The 20,398-nt window shown below is 46.7% G+C and overlaps 1 protein-coding gene across 7 annotated transcripts in view; it reads left to right on the forward strand.

Moving 5' to 3' along the window:
• The window catches only part of LOC137370043 (polyamine-modulated factor 1-binding protein 1-like), a 719,669-nt gene that overhangs the window by 639,076 nt on the left and 60,195 nt on the right, over positions 1–20,398 (forward strand). For all 7 annotated transcript variants that reach the window (XR_010975068.1, XM_068032077.1, XM_068032078.1 and 4 more), the window contains one exon: positions 6,216–6,290. Coding sequence is in view for 6 of the 7 variants with exons in the window: in XM_068032077.1 (XP_067888178.1) it covers positions 6,216–6,290 (75 nt within the window). In the remaining variant the exon portion in view is untranslated. The remainder of the gene's footprint in view (positions 1–6,215; positions 6,291–20,398) is intronic.

The following is a 20,398-nucleotide window of genomic DNA, read 5'->3' on the forward strand; positions in this document are numbered from 1 at the left end:
GTAAATATTTATTGCTTAGGTGTTTCATTTTCACCAAATTCTCTTTCAAATTTTCTTTTCAAACCAAGTCAACATATAATTTCTGGAGTTCCGAAGAAGGGTCGCTGACCCGAAACGTTAACTCTGCTTCTCTTTCCACAGATGCTGCCAGACCTGCTGAGTGATTCCAGCATTTCTTGTTTTTGTTATAATTTCTGGATGCTATTTTCAAAAATAAATGTTATTTATTTCATGAACAAATTATATTTACATAGTGCAACTCACATAAATCATGTCTTGGCCCTTTACAATGGAAAGAGCTGAACACCAAGCAGGGAGATTGTGGGAATGGCAAAAGAAGAGACTTTTGGAAGTGGGGTGTGAAAATGAAAAAGTGATTCAACAAAATAATCCCAGACAGCAGGAGTTTAATGGCTGAAACATTGGGCTGCAATGTTGGAGCAGAGAAGGCATGGACTAAGCAGTAAACAACTTTGCATTTTAATGGAATCAAATGTCCCAAAGTGCTTCACGTAGGAGAGAATGCACAAGTGAAAAGTTAGGAAAGTTGACCCACATAAAAAAAACTCTCTGTCCTTGCAAACTATAGTCCCATCTCCAAACTCCCCTTCCTATTCAAAGTCCTGGAGTGGAATTTTACCGGTCCCATGGCGACGGGCTTGGAGGTGGAGAGGCTGATAAAGTGGTGGGGGAACATGTTGAAGCAGATACCCAATGTCTTCCCACCACCAACCAACTTTCCAGGGGTGCTCGAGCAGCAGGATCGGGACCACGCAGGCCAGTGTTGAGCAGCCAATTGACCCTGTTCAGATGTCAATCGATCACGATTTTATACAGGTTTTACCATTTTCCATGGGCGCTTAGGTTCCATGGAGCGTCAGTGGCTCGCCTGCTCAAAGGAGACGACTGATCATGGCAGCTGAGTGTAAGCTGAAACTAGCAGCCTTTGAGTTCTGCTGCATTTAGAAGCAGGCAGGCTCAGGTCAGAGAATCGAAGGCTGGGACATTTAGAGAGGTTGCAGAGTGGAGGGCTGTTAGTGGAAGCATGTCTCCCAGGAGCAGCAAGTGCAGACAACTCAAGGGGGGGGTTGGAGCCATTGTGCCATGGACATTCCAAAACTAAATGGGTTGCTCTGCACTCAGAGGGCATAGTTTTGTGCAGCCTTTTGAAGCGGGAATGGTGTGGGGCAATGGAGAATTGTGTCGGAAGTGTCTACCCGGAAGTCATGTCATCAGTTCTGGATTTCGTCAGCTGCAGGAAAGCACCAAGGCGGCATTGCCACCCCAAAGCAATAGCTGGGCTGTTCATTTCAATGCATTTGCATCTAATTCCCTGCAATTTAATGGGGTCTTGGGATTAAGTGGACGGTGGGCAGCGCTCATATGCCTTCAAGTTCACGACAATTGAAAGCTGGCAGCACTGAAGCGAGGCTTCCTTGCTGTGATGGGTAGGCAGCTATGAACAGCATCGCATAGGGGGAGAGGGGGTGGGGAGGCCATTTTCAGACTGCGGTGCTGTGTGCTCTACAAAGGGGGTTGGGGTCTCAGCTCTGCAAGGGGGAGTCGAGCTCTCGGGGGCTCTGCAAGGTGGGGTGCTTGGGTTTGGGTGGCTGTATCAGGTGAACAAACCTTTGGGTGAAATATACGGTTGCCAATACTGTTGGAGGGTTGGCCATCAACAAAGGTGGGGACTGAGCGTCATCAGGGATTCTGCCAGGAAACGTAGCAACAGCTCAGTTGCCGGGCAGGATCAGCTCTGCATCAACTGAAATCTGTAGGCCCACTGGTCACCCTGAATGGTCTCTTATACCCTGCCTTTTTGGACCCCCGTGGCGCCTCCGACGGAGGTAGTGTGAAGAGGCAGCTGCGCCTGCCTGTAAAGCTCCATGACGAGAGCAGCAGCCAGCCATGCCAAGAAGGGCCCACCTGTGCCAGAGAGTGTACCGGACTCGAATCAGCTACCTTCAAATGTCCAAGCGGCATTGTCAGCGAAGACTATGACTTTCCAGGGAGACCGTCACCGACTTAGGTGCCCTGCTGCAGGATGAGTTGTAACCTATGGGATTTGGGGGTCACACTATGCCAGTGGCCCTGAGGATCGCTATGGCACTGAACTTTTAGTCATTCAAAGGATCCATCGGGAACATGTGTGGGGTTTCACAGGCAGCGACCCACCACTGAATTAAGGAGGTAACCAATGCCTTGTTCAAGAGGGCTGGCAACTATATGCGCTACCAGACCGACCCTGACAGTCAGGCCAAGAGGGCCAATGAATTCGGAGCCATCGCTGGATATCCCCAGGTTCAAGGTGTGATAGATTGCATGCATGTGGCCATCAAGGATCCATCAGAACAGCAAGCCACCTTCATCAACAGGAAGGACTTTCATTCCATCAACGTTTAACTGGTCTGGAACCACCGATAGCGTTTCCTGCAGGTGTGACTGCTTCCCGGGAAGCAGCCACGAAACCTACATACTTCGACAGTCCCAGGTACCACAGCTTTTCAGGCTGCTTGCTTGCCTTTAGGGTTGGATTCTCGGGGAAAAGGGTTATCTATTGAAGACGTGGCGACTCACGCCTGTCAGGAGCTCTCGTAAAACAGCGGAGGAGAAGTACACACTTGCCACAGCTCCACCCAAGCAACCATCGAGCAGACCATTGGGCTGCTGAAGATGATATTCCAGTGCCTACATCGATCTGGGAGGAGCCCTGCAGTATGCCCCAGCATGGGTCTCACATATCGTGGTGGTCTGCTGTGCTCTGCATTATCTAGCACTGCAGAGGAGGAAGGCCTTGCATGACGATAAGATGCCTGAATGACACTCCTCCACCGATGACGAGGAGGGAGATAAGCAAGCAGCACTGAGACCAGGCAGATTGAGTGATGTGCCAAGGAGGCAAGAACACAAGGAATAGGAGCAGGAGTAGACCATATGGCCCATCGAGCCAGCTCCACCATTCAATACGATCATGGCTGATCTTTCAACTCCACTTTCCTGCCCACTCGCCAAATCCCTTGATTCCAAGAGACCAAAATTCTGTCTATCCCACTTAAATGTATTCAACGATGGAGCATCCACAACCCTCTGAGGTAGAGAATTCCAAAGATCCAAAACCCTTTGAATGTAGTAGTTTCTCCTCATCTCAATCCTAAATGATCCTGATCATTATCATGTGCCGCTATGTTTTAGATTCCTTGACCAGTGGAAACAATCTCTCAGTGTCTACCCTATCCAGCCCCTTCAGAATCTTGTATGTTTCAATGAGATCACTTCTCATTCTTTAAACTCCAGAGAATATAGACCCAATTTACACAGCCTCTCATCATAGGACAGCCCCCTCATCCCAGGGACCAATTTCATGGATTAGAGACAATCTCATAATTACCTGCTTCCAGTGACCCTGATGTCCATTCACAGAGAAACTAATAAGGACTGACATCAATGCATGCAGTCTGTCACCACTTACCATTTGTGTTCTGTGCCCAGTGCCCAGCTGAAACACATGCTAATGCCCATGAGATCATATTTAAATGAGGGCTGTGCCTACATTGGCATTCCACAAAGGGGGAAGGGTGAACTCAGCAGGTCACAATTAAGGCATGATAGAATAATCACATTACACAATGAATGTTAATGGCTTGAACAAAAAAGCTTTATCTGAAGCATCACATGTCAGATATCAAACACCTATGAACCCCACTAGTGTGTCTAGGTGCTTTTCTTTATCAAGGTGACTGCTGACAATGCAAAGCATGCGCAGAGCGATCGTTGATGTCATAAATGTTTGCGAACATTTGCCAGCCTGCCAGTATGAATGCGTGCATGACATCACCACGCAATGACGTCACGGCCCCTCAATTGCCGTCTCCATTCAACCGTCTCCATTCCCCCGAACAGTACCCCGCTCCCTCCCACCATTCCTGCTTCAATCGCTGCTTCACCCCGCTCAATACCCGCCACTCGCTCCCCCCACCCGCGTTCCCCCACCCCACTCAGCTACTCGCTCCCGCCCCACTGGCTGCTCTACCCCTTGGCCACTCGCTCCAGGCCTCCCAGCTTCCCCCTCTCAGCCATTCGCTCCCACCCTCGATGCTTTCTCCCCCCACCCACTCCTCCCCACCGGCCGTTTTCCCCCCCTCGGTTGTTCGCTCCAGACCTTGCCACTGCTCCCCACCACTCCCCTGGGCCGATTGTTCCCCACTCCATGCTTCCCTCCCCCCCCCGCCACCCCATTCTCCGGACACATGCCCCCCCCACAGCCGCTAACTCCAGGCCGCGCCGCTTCCCTCCTCTTGGCCACTCGCTATAACATCGCCTGTCACCCCTCGCGGCCTGCCTTTCTTCTTTGGGTGGCGCGGCAGAGAACGATCGAGCGTGGGAGATTGAGCCATGGATGTGGTCTACATGGATTTCAGTAAGGCTTTTGAAAAGGTCCCACATGGCAGACTGGTCAGTAAAATGAAATGCCATGGGATACAGTCAACCACGTCACGCACTTTGCGGAAAACTGTGGATTTGTACATCTTACAAGTTCCCCTAGATATCCTCAATCAAATGGTGAAACTGAAAGAGGAGTCAGAGCTATCAAAGCACTGTTAAAGAAGAATGAAGATTTTCAAACAGCAATCCTAAACTTACAGATCTACTCCATCGCTATGTGGATTAGCACCATCAGAACTGTTGATGGGAAGGAAGTTCAAAGCACAACTTCCCATCCTACCCAAAAAATTACTTCCAGGGCTGCAGGTCCAGGATTATCAGAGAGTTTCAGACAGAGAAAAGTCTTATCAAAAACAACAAGCTTATAATTATAACAGGAAATATCATACCTGGAACCTACCCAAGTTGATGGAAGGAGGAAAGATATGGGTATGAGACCAAGGCAGAGAAGGAGTAATCATCCAGAGAGATGATAATCAATAGAGATCTTACTTAGTGATACATTTGGATGAACAAGATGTTGATCCTGAAATTCAGAAAGAACCGGGTACTACAAACCTCAATGAAGGCTGTCCAAGTCAAGAAACAAGAGTTCAGAGAAAGACTACTGATCTTCCGAGTCTGACAAGAACATGATCGGGGAGAGTTGTGAAGCCTCCTGACAGATTGAATCACAGAATCACAGAATTGTTGCAGTGCAGAAGGAGGCCATTCAGCCCATCGTGTCTGCACCAGCTCTCCGAAATAGCAGTTCACTCGGTTCCATTCCCCTCCCTTCTCCCTGTAACCCTGCACATTCTACCTTTTCATATAACAGTCTAATTCCCTTTTGAATGCTTCAATTGAATCCATCTCCACCACGTTCTCAGGCAGTGCATTCCAACCCTAACCACTCTCTGCGTGAAAAAGTTTTTCCTCTTGTCACTTTTGCTTCTCTTACCAAATACTTTAAATCTGTGCCCTCTCGTTCCCAAAGAACAAAGAACAGTACAGCACAGGAACAGGCCATTCGGCCCTCCAAGCCTGCGCCGATCTTGATGCCTGCCTAAACTAAAACCTTCTGCACTTCCGGGGTCCGTATCCCTCTATTCCCATCCTATTCATGTATTTGTCAAGATGCCTCTTAAACGTCTCTATGGTACCTGCTTCCACCACCTCCCCCGGCAACAAGTTCCAGGCACTCACCACCCTCTGTGTAAAGAATTTGCCCCGCACATCCCCTCTAAACTTTGTCCCTCTCACCTTAAACCTATGTCCCCGAGTAACTGACTCTTCCACCCTGGTAAAAAGCTTCTGACTATTCACTCTGTCATGCTGCTCATAACTTTGTAAACCTCCTGGCTTTTTGTCCGCTTCCCAACCACACTGAAATGGCACTAACCAAAGTCATGTATGACATCCTGCGTGACTGTGACCATGTTGCATTATCTCTCCTTGGCCATTCTGCAGCCTTGACACAGTAGACCACACCTCCCCTCAAATCAGACTGCAAGAAAGATTTTCATTGTTCAGATAAAACCTGATCACAGAATAAGAAAAACATGCATTAAAAACACGTACATTTTTATTTGAATTTGAACAAAGAAAAATCTATGAATCATCAGCTATGCGACAGGTCATTTTCAGCATTTTCTATAAACACACCTGTCGTTCTTACTTGCAAAGTGAACAAGTTAAAAACAAAATCTGTTTTATTAAATTCATCAAGAATACAGATTTCTGCTATCCTTTGATAATTATGCACTAATAGTACATATTTTACTCTTTTATAGGATTGCAAATGATAATTTGGGTGCAAATATCAAGCAACAGAACCAACTTGTCTCCCACTTAACTGCGGATAAAATGTAAGCAATCAAATATTTCTGCAATTAACAAAGATTGTAGTGCACATAATATATTGTTTTACTGGTAGAAAATAATTAGTACAATTTAGGGCATTGCAGCAGAAGGTAAAAAAACAAAAGGCATGTAAGCATGTGGTTAAAATAGCTTATTCAATAGTGGGTTTTAAAAAAAATATTGCCACATAAATTTAAATTGTCAGATGTTTAAAGTACATATAAAATAGTTTGTATCCAGCTGTTATTCTGGTCAGATTGAAGGCTGTGTTTAAGAACTATGTATATGTAAATCCAATGGTGATAAGATTCCTGAGCCAGATGTTCTGCTGATAAGTATGCTATTTATTTCTCAATTAAACCAGCAGGAAGAATTAGGAACCTTATTTAAACATCATAAGCTGAAATACTTGAAAATTACTAGTTACATTTCAACTAGAAAGCTGATCTCACAGGAAACTCAGTATGAACTCAGTCCCTGAGGAATGGCATAATGTAAAGGCCACATTACTGATTCATGTCGGAATGAAAGCTTATCTGAATATATGTTGTTATTTTTCGAGAATCAATCCAGAATTTCTCTATCACCACAGTTTCTCAGCCCAAGTGACATTATGAAGTAGAAAGAAGGCCACTTTCAACAAATTAGGCGAGCTGTCTAGCACCTGTCATGTCTCTGCAGGCAGCTTGCCCATTGCAGCTTATAAATTGTGGGCTGCGTGCCTTGCCATCAGCAACCCTCAGATAAATGCCAGGCAGGGAGCATTGCAGCATGGAAGACAATTGTGGCTGGCAAGAGTGCTGTGGAGCTCCGGGCTCTGCAAGAATTTTTGAAAAAAAAAATTAAATTAACTTTTCCATGGTGGCCAGGTCCTCAATACCTACACTGCTCAGGGCAACCAAGAGGGGATCTAAAGCAGACAACATTTCAAAATCTTTATTCAATCCCCTTATCTCTCTCAGTTTCAGTGGAAAGAGTCTTGGTATCTCAAGTCACTACTTATAACGTTCCTCAGTAGAATATACAAGGGGCCTAATGCCAGTTTTAGGTGGCCTCCTGAAAAATCAAGGCCAATGTAATGGGAATGTTTTTCAGGCATCCTTGAGACACAGAGCATAGTACTGCAGAATTGGTCATATTTGCATTCATTTTCCATTTCACTTTATGTCAAATCTTTCTCCAGATTTTTCACAAATAGACTCTCAGAAGCAACTCAGATGCTTCCAACTGTAGCCAAATAACTTTAAAGAGTAATTCAAGCTAACTCACTAGAGGGCAGAGTCTTGCATCAAAGGCATGATTATGTCTGGAAGTGTGCAGCCAGCAAAAAACTAGATAATGAAAAGCAGTTGTAGGTTGTCCAAAATTTGACGCTTCTTTGCAGCAGATTGTGCCACTGAATTTGCCAGCTGGTGTACTGTCTACAGTTTTGGATACCCTGATATATAAAGGAGATTAGAGCCATAGTGAGCAGACAACATAGCTACACAAGAATGATGCCAGGGCTAGGAAACACTGGTTATAAGTAGTGACTTGAGATACCAATACTCTTTCCACTGAAACTGAGAGAGATAAGGGGATTGAATAAAGATTTTGAAATTTTGTAGGATTTTGAGATAGTAACAAGGGAAAGACTATTTAATTCAATTGGGGAGGCAGTGACAAGAGGTCAACAATTTAATGCTGCACTAAGTGAGTGAGGAGAGGAGCTAGGGGAAATTTCTTTAGGCAGGGGGTTGTTGGAACATGGAAGGAAAAAACCATTCTATCAAGAGAAAAATGAATAAATATTTGGCACAGATAAGAATGTATGACCATGGGGATAGTTTTGGGTTACCTTAGCAAAAATCCACTACATAAACAATGGCCTCCTTCTTTACAGTAAACTTCTATGATTCTTTTAAATGTCTAAGGCTTCAAAATATGTTAGGATTACTCCTTCTGTATTGACATACTGTAAAGATAATAGCATTAGGTCTAAAATCTGTCTTGCCCAGAATATGGGAGAAAACCTAAGGTATGTTGTGCCTTATCAAAGCTAACAAACTCAGAATTAGAAGGCAAAGATTTCTTGAAATCAATTCAGCATAAATAGCTGTACTAGCAGATCTAGTTTGGCATTGCTCAGGGTGAGCTTTGCAAAATTGGCCTTGTGTATTGGAAAAAAAATTGCTTTCTCACCTCATACCCCTGAATATCCTAAAAATAAGAGATTTTCTTGAACAATAATGGTGCAAAAGATTGAACTTTTGCAATGGGACTCTTAGAATTACATTGAATGTATAGCACAGAAACAAACCATTTGTCCCAACCAGTCCACTCTGGTGTTTTGTGCTCCATTTGAGCCTCCTCCCATCCATCCTCATTCAACTCAATTGGCATAACCCTCTTTTTTCTTTCTCCTTTATATGCTTATGTAGTCTCCCCTTAAATGCATTTATATTATTTACCTCAATCACTCCCTTTGGTAGTGTTCCAGATTCTCACTATTCTCTGGGTAAAGCAGTTTCTCTGAATTCTCTATTTAATTTCTTTTTGACTATCTTATATCAATGGCCTCTAGTTTTGCTGTTCCCCACAAATGGAAACATTCTCTCTGTATGTTCTCTATCAAAATCTTTTATAATTTTAAAGACCTCTATGAGGTCACCCCTCAGCCTTCACTTTTCAAGAGAATAGAGACACAGCCTGTTCATGCTTTCCTGATAGTGATACCCACACATTTCTTCCTTGTAAATCTATTTTACACCCTCTCCAGTGCCTCTACATCCTTTTTATAATACGGCGGCCAGAACTGTACACAGTACTCCAAGTGTGGTCTAAACTTGATACAAGTTTAGCATATCGTCTCTACTTTCCAATTCTATTCCTCTAGAAATAAATCCTAGTGCTTTGTTTGCTTTTTTATGGCCTTATTAACCTTATTACTTTTAGTGATTTTTGTATTTGTATCCCGAGATCCCTTTGCTCCTCTACCCCATTCAGATTCTTAATTTCCTAGTAATATATAACCTCCTTATTTTTCTTGCCAAAATGTAATGCCTCACACTTATCTGTGTTGAAATGCATTTGCCAATTGTAGGCCCATTCTACAAGTTAATTAATGTCTTCTTGAAATTGTTGCAGTCCTCCTCATCAGTATTGACTATGCTTCCCTCCTTCCCAACACCACCCCCCCCCCCCCCCACCCCACTCCACCCAATTTTGGTGTCATCCGCAAATTCAGAATTGTGTTTTTGATTCCAAAGTCTAGATTTTTAAATTGCAAACAACAATGGTTCCAGCACTAATCTTTGTGGGACATCTCTTTGCACTTATTGCCACTCTGAATAGCTACCCTTTACACCTATTTTCTGCTTTCTGGCTTACAGACAGTTAGCAATCTATTCTGCCACTTGTTCCCTGACTTTGCATGCACTGACTTTATTCATTAATCCATTATGTGACGACTAATCGAAAGCCTTTTTGAAATCTAGATAAATTATATATACTGCATTATACATATATCTACTCCCTCTCTTAGCTCTTCAAAGAATTCATTGAGATTGGCCAAGCAAGACATCCCCTTTTGAAATCCATGCTGATTATTCATTATTATATTTTTGGTTTCTAGAGGTTTTTCTATTTTTTCCTTTAGTAGGGATTCCATTATTTTTCCTACCATCGATGTTAAACCTACTAATCTACAGTTCCCTGGACATGTTCTATCTCCCTTCTTAAATATAGGTATGACATTAGCTAACCTACAATCCTGTGGTACTATACCGTTTTCGAACAGATTATTAAGTATGTGTAATACTGCCTCTGTTATCTCTTCTCTAGATTGTTTTAATATGCACGGATGCAATCAGTCCGGTGTAGGGTTTTTATTCTCTTTGAGTTTGATTAGTTTCTTTAATATTTTTCCTCTTTTTATTTTAAGTGTGGTTATAACATTTCTAATCTCATCTTTCAGTGTCATATCCACCTGATTTGTATCCCAGGTATATACAAAAGCAAAGTAATTATTTAATATTTCTGCCATTTCACTATCGCTGCCTGTGATTTTATCCTTTCCATCCCTTACTGGCCCTAATCCTATCCCGACTTGACTTATTTTTATTTATGTACCTGTAGAATTTTTTTTTGTCTTATGTTCCTTGATAATTTAATTCCAAAGAACTTAAGAAAGAGGAGACTGCTCTGCCATTTAATAAGATCATGGCTGATCTTCTACATCAACTCGACTTCCTCGCCCTAACCGTATATCCCTTCATTCCCTTAGTGCCCAAAAATCTATGAGCATAAGTTGACTATGCTTCTCTGAGTATCCACAGCTCTCTTGGGTAGAGAATTCCAAAGATTCACAACCCTCTGAGTGAAAAGTTTTCTCCTCATCTCAGTACTAAATGGCTAACCCCTTATTCTGAGACTATGACTCCTACTTCTCGATTTCCAGCCAGGGGAAATAGCCTCTCAGCATTTACCCTGTCAAGACCTCTAAGAATTTTATATGTTTCACTGAGATCACCTCTCATTCTCCTAAACTCCAGAGAATGTAGATCCTTTCTATTCAGTCGATTCTCAAAGGACCTGTCATCCCAGGAATCAATCCAGTGACCAGAACTGCACACAATGGTTGGGATTTTACCAGGCCTCTAAGAGCGGGATCAACAGCGGCAGAGGGGTTGCGAGGGGGGATGTAAAATGTGGCCAGGATGTGTTTGAACGGAAGTCTGTCATGACGGCACATCCGAATTTTACGTGAGGCAGGAACCATAGCGGGCAGACCTCACACTACGATGTGGCAGGTCATCAATTAAGGTAGTTTAGATGCCAATTAAATTGAATTTTATGGTGCATGCAGAATTTTAAGAATGGCGCAGGGGAACTACGGGACTTCAGTGCCCCACCTGGTTGAATGAGGCAGCAAGGAGGTGAGAGTTCAGTGCTGCCTCCGCCAGAATGCCATACTGAGAGGCAACGTGGAGTGGAAAGGAGGGTGAAGAACGGAGGCCATTGCCAGATGGAGGCAGAAGGGTGATTAAGATGGGGGGCTCTTTGAAGGTGCCAGCACCAACCGTGGGTGGTGGGGGGGTGGGGGGGCGGGGGGAGTTGGGTGTGAATGTGAAGGTACCTTCCCTACCGGGATGTGGGGGGGACCTTCTACAGAGTGACAGAGGGCCAGTGACACCTACTCCCAAGGGAATAGCAAGGGAAAGGTTTTAGAGGAGGTGGGCTGCCAAGAACATGCAAGAGGAGGAGAGAACCCACTTGGTATGGGATTGATCCTCCCAGTCTTTGTGGGCACCCCCCCAACCCCCGAGGAGGAGGAACAGTGCAGAGGGAGGGAGGTCCAGGCGCTGGTGGGGCCACGGCAGGAACAGCAGCAGAAACAAGATGGCCACCATTCCAGGTGGGGACACTGTAGAAGGGTGCTCCAGTAGCCTCCTGCTCGAAGGGCCTATCCCCAGGAGAGAATCTACTGTACACGGCTCAACTATCTGCAGATATCCAAGCGACAGCGTCAGCGCAGACTGAGGCTCTCCATGGAGGCGGTCACTGATCTATACGCCATGCTGCAGGACGAGCTGAGACCTAGTGGGTTTGGTGGAGATCCAATGCCAGTGGCCCTGAAGATCACTGTTTCTCTCAGCTTCTATGCCTCTGGATCTTTTCAGGGATCTATTGGGGACATGTGTGGGATCTCCCACGCTGCAGCCCATCGGTGTATCAAGGAGGACACCGATGCCACATTCAAGAGGGCCGGTGACTATGTGTGATTTCGAACCAACCCAGACAGTCAGATCCAATGGGTTCGGCACCATCGCTGGATTCCCCAGGTGCAAGGTGTGATCGACTGCATGCATGTGGCCATCATGGCTCTTATGAACCAGACATCAGCCTTCATCAACAGGAAGGGTTTCCATTCCATCAATGTCCAATTGGTTTGCAACCATTGAAAGCTGATCCTTCAGGTGTGTGAATGGTTCCCAGGAAGCAACCATGACACCTCCATACCTTGGCAGTCCCAGGTGTCAGAGCAGTTAAGACCACCTATGTACCTTCAGGGATGGATTCTTTGTACCTTCAGGGATGGATTCTTTGTGCCTTCAGGGATGGATTCTTGGGGACAAGGGCTACCCATTGAAGACACCTCACATCTGTGAGGAACCCTCACACTGCAGCAGAGGAGAGGTACAACGCCTGTCACGAATCAACCTGAGTGATCATCGAGCAGGCCATTAGGCTACTGAAGATGAGATTCAGGTGCCTGGATCAATCCAGCAGAGCCCTTTAATATGCCCCAGCGAGGGCCTTGGTGGTCCACTGTGCTCTACACAATGTAGCACTGCAGAGGGGGGAAGCTTTGAATAAAGAGGACATTATTGATTGTCACTCCTCCTCCGATGTGGAGGAGGCAACTGAGCAGGTGGCACAGGATGAGGAACCCCTTAGACCAGAGGCAAGGGAAATGATAGAAGCACAAGGGAGGCTCCGGACAATCTCATACATACCCATTTCTTGGGACCCTGATGCCCTTTCACAATCTGTGCAATAAAGAATCAACTTTACATGGACCTGCTGTCACCTCTTTCATCTCGCACTCCATCGCCTGGTGCCCAGGTTCACAGTGCACACTGGCAAAGCTGAGGAACTGACCAAATATGGCCTCCTCCAACACATGCAGCCCTTTAAGAGAGCAAGGCTGTAGAGGACATCTAATAAGGCAGCAATAAATGAAGGGATGGCTAACAGCAGTAAATCTAACATTTATTGATTGGCACTACAGTATAGCATCTTAACATGTACAAAGTCTAAACACCCGAGAACCCCCACGTGCATCTCGGTGCTCTTCTTAACGCGCTTATGTGCGCTCCTATGAGGTGCCACCCCTGCACTTGCATCTATGGTGGAGGCAGGCTGCTGATCGGGCTGCCCTGTGGCTTGGGATGACCTTGGTGGCTGTCCTCTGGCTGCCTGAGGCCTGAAGGACCTCGGCATCCTGAGGGGCTCCAGTACAGGTGCAGACCCTCCTCTGTCATCGTTGAATATATTCAAGGCTGAGTTAGACAGATTTTTGGTCTACAAGGGAGTGAAGGCTTATGGGGGCGTTGGCAGGAAAGTGGAGTTGAGGCCACGATCAGATCAGCCATGATTTTATTGAATGGCAGAGCAGGCTTAAGGGGCCGAATGGCCCGCTCTTGCCCCTATTTCTTATGTTTTTATGTCACCGGCAGAGGGGCTGAGAAGCCATTGTCCACACTTGGAGTGCCCTGAGAGGAGCCCCCAGACGTGGAAGGCTCCTCCTCCCTTGCAAGGCAAACTTACACCTCTGTGCTGACCTGAGAAGAACAAGGACCTGCTGGAGACTCCAGGCATCTCTTCTCTCTCACCTTCCCTCTACTGCCTAGAGCTCATAGGAAAGGCGATGGCATGCAAATCTGCGTGCATCTCTGGCATCCACTGACTGATCTGCTGAAGCTGGCTCTCCTTGAGGGTCGCCAACTCTCCATGGAGGAAGCCATGCATGTACATGCCTGAGATATGGCAATGCTGATGGCCTGGAAGGACTCCTCGATCGTCCACTCATGGGTGCGCATAGCCTCTGGCAGCTCCGCTAGATGTTCCCTTACCTCTAGCTGCACCTCCAGCCAAGCTGCAGCGACGTATCTGAAAGGATCTGCTGTTGCCTGGCCCCCTTGCCGACGACTGCAGAGGCATGTCATCAGCCTGGGCCTGGGCCTGGCCTCAGGCTGTCCTCTGACTATCAGTGGCCTCGGCTGTCACAGCCTCTGTCGGCTGCTCGGGTACCTTTGTAATGTTCTCACCAGCTTGTGATCCCACATCTAATCGTGAAGGCATATCCACCAATGTGAGAGTATCTGCGCTGGTGGAGAATGCGGAGGAATGAGGATCCCTCCTCCTCCTCAAAGGTGGAGGGATGGCCCCCACTCTCTGCAGCTGCGTGTCTTGCACGATTACTGAGATCTGCATGTGGAAACACAAACATTTATGGGTTAGGGGCTTCACATCTCCACATCTCAACCATGCCTGATGTGGAGCTCCATATGTCCAGTGGCGGCCACATCAGCACTCTGCCTCTTGTGTTGCCCAGATGCACTCTTGTGCCCCTGCACTCGCTCATTCACTTTGTTGCATTAACACTCTGTCTCATCATCAGCAATTGTTTGGCCACCATGCGACCCAGCCAGTTGCAGGGCTTCCTCCTCTGTTGGGGTCAGAATAAAAATGTCTGAGAGGCCTCAACATGTCTTGGCTCTTTCTTTATTATTGTGTGCCCGTTTCTCCTGCAAGCACCGTTAGTCTCTCCATGAAGACCACCACAACAATTATGCTGATGACAGCCCTTTGGCCCAAGATGGGGGCCCAAGGATGCCTCTTCCATATGTCCACTCTCCAGGGACCTAGAGGGTGCAGCAAAGACAGACGGCCGCCTCTCACTGAGCTGCAGCGATGTATCTGAAAGAATCTGCTGCTGCCTGGTCCCCTTGCTACCAACTGGCTGGTCACTCCCTCCCCATCTAGCACACCATCTCATATTGCCACATGCAAGCCCCAAAGAGGAAAGTGGTATTGAGAATTCACCTTGGCGGAGCAGAGCACGTCATTGACCCACTTATGGCACTGCACCCATGTTCAGGAGATCACCCCATGGCTGTTGACCTCCTCTGCAATCTCTGTCCAGGCTTCCTTGGTCAGGCAGGCCATCTTCTTCCCATCTCTTGGGACGAGGAACTCCCGCTTTGCTATTGCAGCCTGAAGGAGAACCTGCAGGGAGCCATCACTAAATTGTGGGGCCACCTGGTGTCTTTCCTCTACTATGTTTGCTCCAGGCTCCTGGTCAGTTCCTTGTGTCTTCTGTCCTTGAGGGGGGATCTTCTGCAATGTTGCTGAGGCAATCATATTGCACTAGGCAGTGCATGCAGGGCTAGCAGCCCTTTAAATATGCTGGCAGTACCTGTCTTTGAGTCAAGTGATGCCATCATTGGCGCCTTGTTGCCTGGCTCCATTCCTTAATTGGATGGGACTCGCACCTCCAGTTAGTTACTTGGCCGGCCGCATGATGCTCGAGCGGAAGTGTTGCGCGCTTCCAATGCCACAGCCGGGTCCTGCAGCCTCCAAACAAAATTCAGCCCAATAGTCCAGGTGTGATCTCACCAAAGCCCTATATAATTGCAGCCAGACTTCCTGGGGGGAAAATTTGATTAGGCTGGAAAACGGGCATGGGGTTCGCAATGCACGATAACCCACACCCGTTCGCAGCGATACAGGAAGCATGTCAACTTCGCATTGCCTGCTAATTTAAATGATAGTGGCATGGAGCCCAGCACTGAGCATGCTTCTGAATGATTGCACACCTCAGCAGAGGGTCTAAGTGTGTGCAGAGCGAATACCACTTAAAGCCTGCCTGTATATCAAGGCGCATTCTGGCTGCAGCAAGTGCTGGAACAGGTAATAGAAGAGTCTCTAAGCAGGAAGAAGAGAAGAAATGGCTCAACAGGGCAGAAATGTGCACATTTCTTGGATGCAGCATTGGAGGCCTTGGTGCAGAAGGTGTGCAGGAGGAGATAGGTCTTCTTCCCACATGAGCCTCTCCAGACACACACTGAGAAGGCCGTGGGAGCAGACAGCTGTCATGGTCAATGCCAGCAGTCTAACTCCAAGGACCTGGATGCAGTGCAGGAAGAAGTTTAATGACCTCAGTGACCTCACACATGGTCAAGGCCAGTGAATGTATCTTCATAAATGAACCATATCTTCCTAAATGAACAACTATCCCCACACAATGCTCCATTTACCACTCCCCATCACTCACCTACCAATAATCTCTGTCAAGCACCACTAAAACCTCACATTCATAGCCTGACCTCACCCTCAAATACCACTGGTGCAAGTCTCACACTCACATCTCTCAAGCTTGCATGCACTGCAAACTATACAACTATGACAGGCATATCACCCAAACACATTGCACCACACTCACTGGCACACTTCTTTCTGTCGTGAAGGAAAAGGTAGCACATTACTGAGGCAGCAACACCTAACCGGTGGGAGGCAGGCATGCATAAATTCTCTCCCACCCATGGAGGAGTCAGTGGTCACCATCATTGGAGCAGCCATGACTGAGGCCTTGGTCAGCGGTGAGTCTGTGACCATAAAAATTGATGGTATGTTCCTACCTAAGCCACCTTTTTACATCCCAGTTCCCCTCATCCCACAATCTTTTCTGATTTACAAGCTCCAAATGGTATAAGCTTAAACCTCTTGCTTTCCCTCCCTTGCTTCACCCCAACCCTACCCTTGTACCTTTATCCTTTCAGATACCTGCCTGGCCACCTGGTTCAGTACAGGTGCAGGAGCATGAAGTCAAAGAGGAGCAGGACACTGATGAAGAAGAAACACTTGTCACTCGATCTCACACTCGCAGCCACCAGCTCAGTTCCTGGCACTGCACGTACTTCACAGAGTAACACAAAGGTGGGATCTATATGTGCTGATTCACCTGGCTTGAGTGGCCTGCAACCGGGGCAGGGAAAAAGGATAGCATGGGTGCCAACTCACTGGAAGGTGAGGTCACACAAGAGTTCTGCTGCAGAGGACTCAGCTGAGGACTTTGACAAACCCTGATGGGTATTCACAATGAAATGAGGGTGCAATGGCAGGCCTGATGTTGATGTCAAGGAGCATGGAGGAGTCTGCCACCACCTTGGCACAGGGATTTGCACAGAGCTTGGAGCCCATCCTTTCCAGCTTCGAAATAGTGGCTAACTCGTTGAGAATTGTTGCAGACCCAACCATGATGCAGCATCTGATGGCCAATGTTCCAGCTTCCATTGCAACATAAGCAGAAGCCACCCAGTGTCTGAGTGCTGCAATGGAAGCTCAGACTGAGGTCATGAAATCTCAGCTTGTTGCCATGCAGTCTGTTGCCATCATAGCTGCAGATGCTGGTGTTCAAAGGGGCTTGTAGGGTCTCACAGCAATCCAGCAATCTGTGCTCCAGCAGATTATTAGGATTGCTGAGGCTGGTGATCACACCAGAGGGAGTGGCAGTGGTTCTGTGCAGCATGAACCTGTTGTCCCCTCTCAGGATGAGAGCATTCCTCCTCTCACGACTGCCACTCCGCCAGCGCCCCTGTTGTTTCCTGTCAGTAGGCCAGCCCAGACTGCTGCTGCCCATGCCAAGGTGGTGCATACCAAGTCCGGCCTACTGGACCTAGAGCAGCTGGAAGGAATCCTCCAAGGCCATCTGCAGCCTCCCCCACTGAAATTCAGCAGCCTTCTACCAGCCATGCTGCGGCCACTGGGGTAGCACTGCATAGGAGCACTAGCACCAGTGTGATGGATGGAATCTGCGGTCTGTAGGACCCATGGGGAAACGTGTGCGAACTGTTATCTGAACAGATGGCTTGTTGAATGCTCTGGCAGGTTGCTGAGGTAACTAAAACTGGTTGGAACCAGATACAAGAGTGAGACAGCGCCCACCAAGCTGAGACGACAGGAAGGTTTGTTTTTACAGGCAGGTTGAGAAAGTGAAGACGGGACCTAGGAGCAATTTCTGTTATTTAGAGGAACTGATTAATCAGACCAAGCCATACAGTGCACAGGGTTGTCACTGAAGGGCATGGATAAAGGCAATACTGGGAATTCATGCCATCAAGCCTGTCATGAAGAGAACTAAGAAGGTTTTGGAGAAGTATACCATTTTTTCTTTTGGTGAAGATGGTCCCTGCAGAGTTTGAGATTAGAATGAAACTGCTGTCAGTTGGGAATTGTGGCTGCATCTTGGAAGACAGGATCTGGAGACCTACCTGAAGAATTTCAGGGTTTTGAAGATCTATGACTGTAATTTGGTGCCATACATGCTGAGTGAACTGCCTAGTAAAGACGTGAGACCCATCTTTGTTGTAGCTGAGAGTGAATGTGTAATTTGTAATATCATGACCATGATACACTTGTAATTCATGTTTAATTTATGTTCATTTTGGTTTGATTGATCAAGTAAAAGTTATAAAAGTGAAATCTTGTCCATTGGGTTTTTTCTTATTGGGGTTGTTCGGTAAATTCGGTTCTTTTGGATTGTTGGTCTTTGCAGGGATCATAAAACCAGCCAAAGGCACCCACAAGACAGGTACAAAGAGAATGCACAAGGGAGATTGTTGACTTCTGAATGTTTATTTTGTGGTGGCTTTTATTTCAGCATTGAGGCCAAGAGGACGGTGTCATGGTCTGCAACAGAGAGTGTGTGCCTGTTGGACAATTGGGTTTTATGGTTGTGTTCAGTGGAACCATACTCTAATGAGGTGATTATGAACAGCCCAGCCAGAAGAGGATGTGTTGGTACCCTGCTCCCTTCCTCCTGCTCCTCCTCTTCGTCATCCTCCACCATCACCTCCTTCTGCTCTTGAGCTGTTCACCAAATCCCTGCTGTCAATGGCTGTACCCTCATGATGGCCAGTTTGTGCAGGATATAACAGGCCACACAAATCGGGGGGCACACTCCACTGAGTACTGCAGGACTCTTACAGAGAGGTCTAGGCAGTGGGACCATTGCTTCAGCACCCCAGTGGTCTGTTGTATGATGTTTCATAGCTCTCATTGCTTGCATGCTGGTCACGTATGGTTGGATTGCAGAGAGGAGTCATGAGCCAGATATCGAGTGAATAGCCCTTGTCCCCCAGCAGCCACCCTGTTGTTTGATGTGGTGGCTCAAGTACTGAAGGAACAGTGGATGGGGACAGAATAAAAGCATCATCACTGCTGCTAGGATAGTGGGCATTCACCAACGTTGTATGCTGAGCCTGGTTACACACCAACTGCACATTCAGTAAGTGGTAAACTTTGCTGTTGAGGTACATCTCAGCATTTAGATTTAGCTCCCGCAAAGCCATGTGTGTGCAGTGGATAGCTCCCTGCACCATGGGGAAGCCTGCAATCCTGGCAAGGTCACTGCTTTTAGGGAGTATCTGTAAATAGCTGGGTTAGTACATTACTGTTAGGGTGCGTGTGTAAATAGCTACAAGTTAGAAAAAAAACTTGCAATGAAAATTTATTTAACTACCTTATAATTAATTAAGGCACACAAACAGAAGGGAAAAGCTGGTGAGTCTATTGTCCTGTTTTATTGCTGAGGTTATTACAACTATTGGTAACATTTTAGTATTGGTAGGGTATATTAATAGTAGTAAGGTAGATTAGTTTTGGTAAGTAGACATCACAGGGAAACAAGTAGGTGATTGGCTGGGTCAGACTTCGGAGCTACAAATAGCGCAAGAGGGGATATAGAGCTGCAAGGCATAGGGAGCTAGTCGATAGGTATTTTCTTACTTTCTTATTTTCTTTTTTCTGCTGATTTTTATATTTTCTCTAACATTTAAGTCTATCTACTAAGTAGAAGCTGAAATATTAGTAGTCGGTAGGTGGTTACCCGTTTGTTTTATTTATAACCATTTTATTTTGTTTATTTAACTTCCAATTTTAGTGCAGTAAGTAAATAATTCGAGGCATGGCAGAGCTGCTCACACCTGTCAAATCAAATCCTGTGCCATGCGGGGACTCTAGAACCCTACCCATTGCCTGCACAACTACATATGCAGAAAGTGCCACCAATTGCGAAAACTCAAGCCCCGACTCTTGGAACTCGAGGAGCAGCTGGAGTCACTGAGGTGCATTCGCGAGGATGAGAGATACGTAGGTGGCACATTTCAGGAGATGGGCACTCTGCAGCTTAAGAGAACATAGGCAGAGAGGGACTGGGTGGCTGCCAGACAGATAAGAAACACAAGGCAGGTCATGCAGGAGATTCCAGAGGGCATCCCACTTTCTAACTGGTATTCAGTTCTGAGTACCGATGGGAGAGAGGGTTCCTCTGGAGAGTGCAGCGAAAGTCATGACCAGACCACCATGGGTGGCCCAGCTGTGCAGGGAAAGAGGAGAAAGGAGAGGAGAGCAATAGTGGTGAGGGATTCTATAGTTAGAGGAACAGACAGGCGTTTCTGTGGTCGCAGACATGATTCCAGTATGGTATGTTTCCTCCTGGGTGCAAGGGTCATGGATATCACAGAGCATTCTGGAGGGTGAGGGTGCACAGCCAGAGGTCATGGTCCAC

This window comes from Heterodontus francisci, chromosome 5 (assembly GCF_036365525.1).
Source record: "Heterodontus francisci isolate sHetFra1 chromosome 5, sHetFra1.hap1, whole genome shotgun sequence".
NCBI lineage: Eukaryota > Metazoa > Chordata > Chondrichthyes > Heterodontiformes > Heterodontidae > Heterodontus > Heterodontus francisci.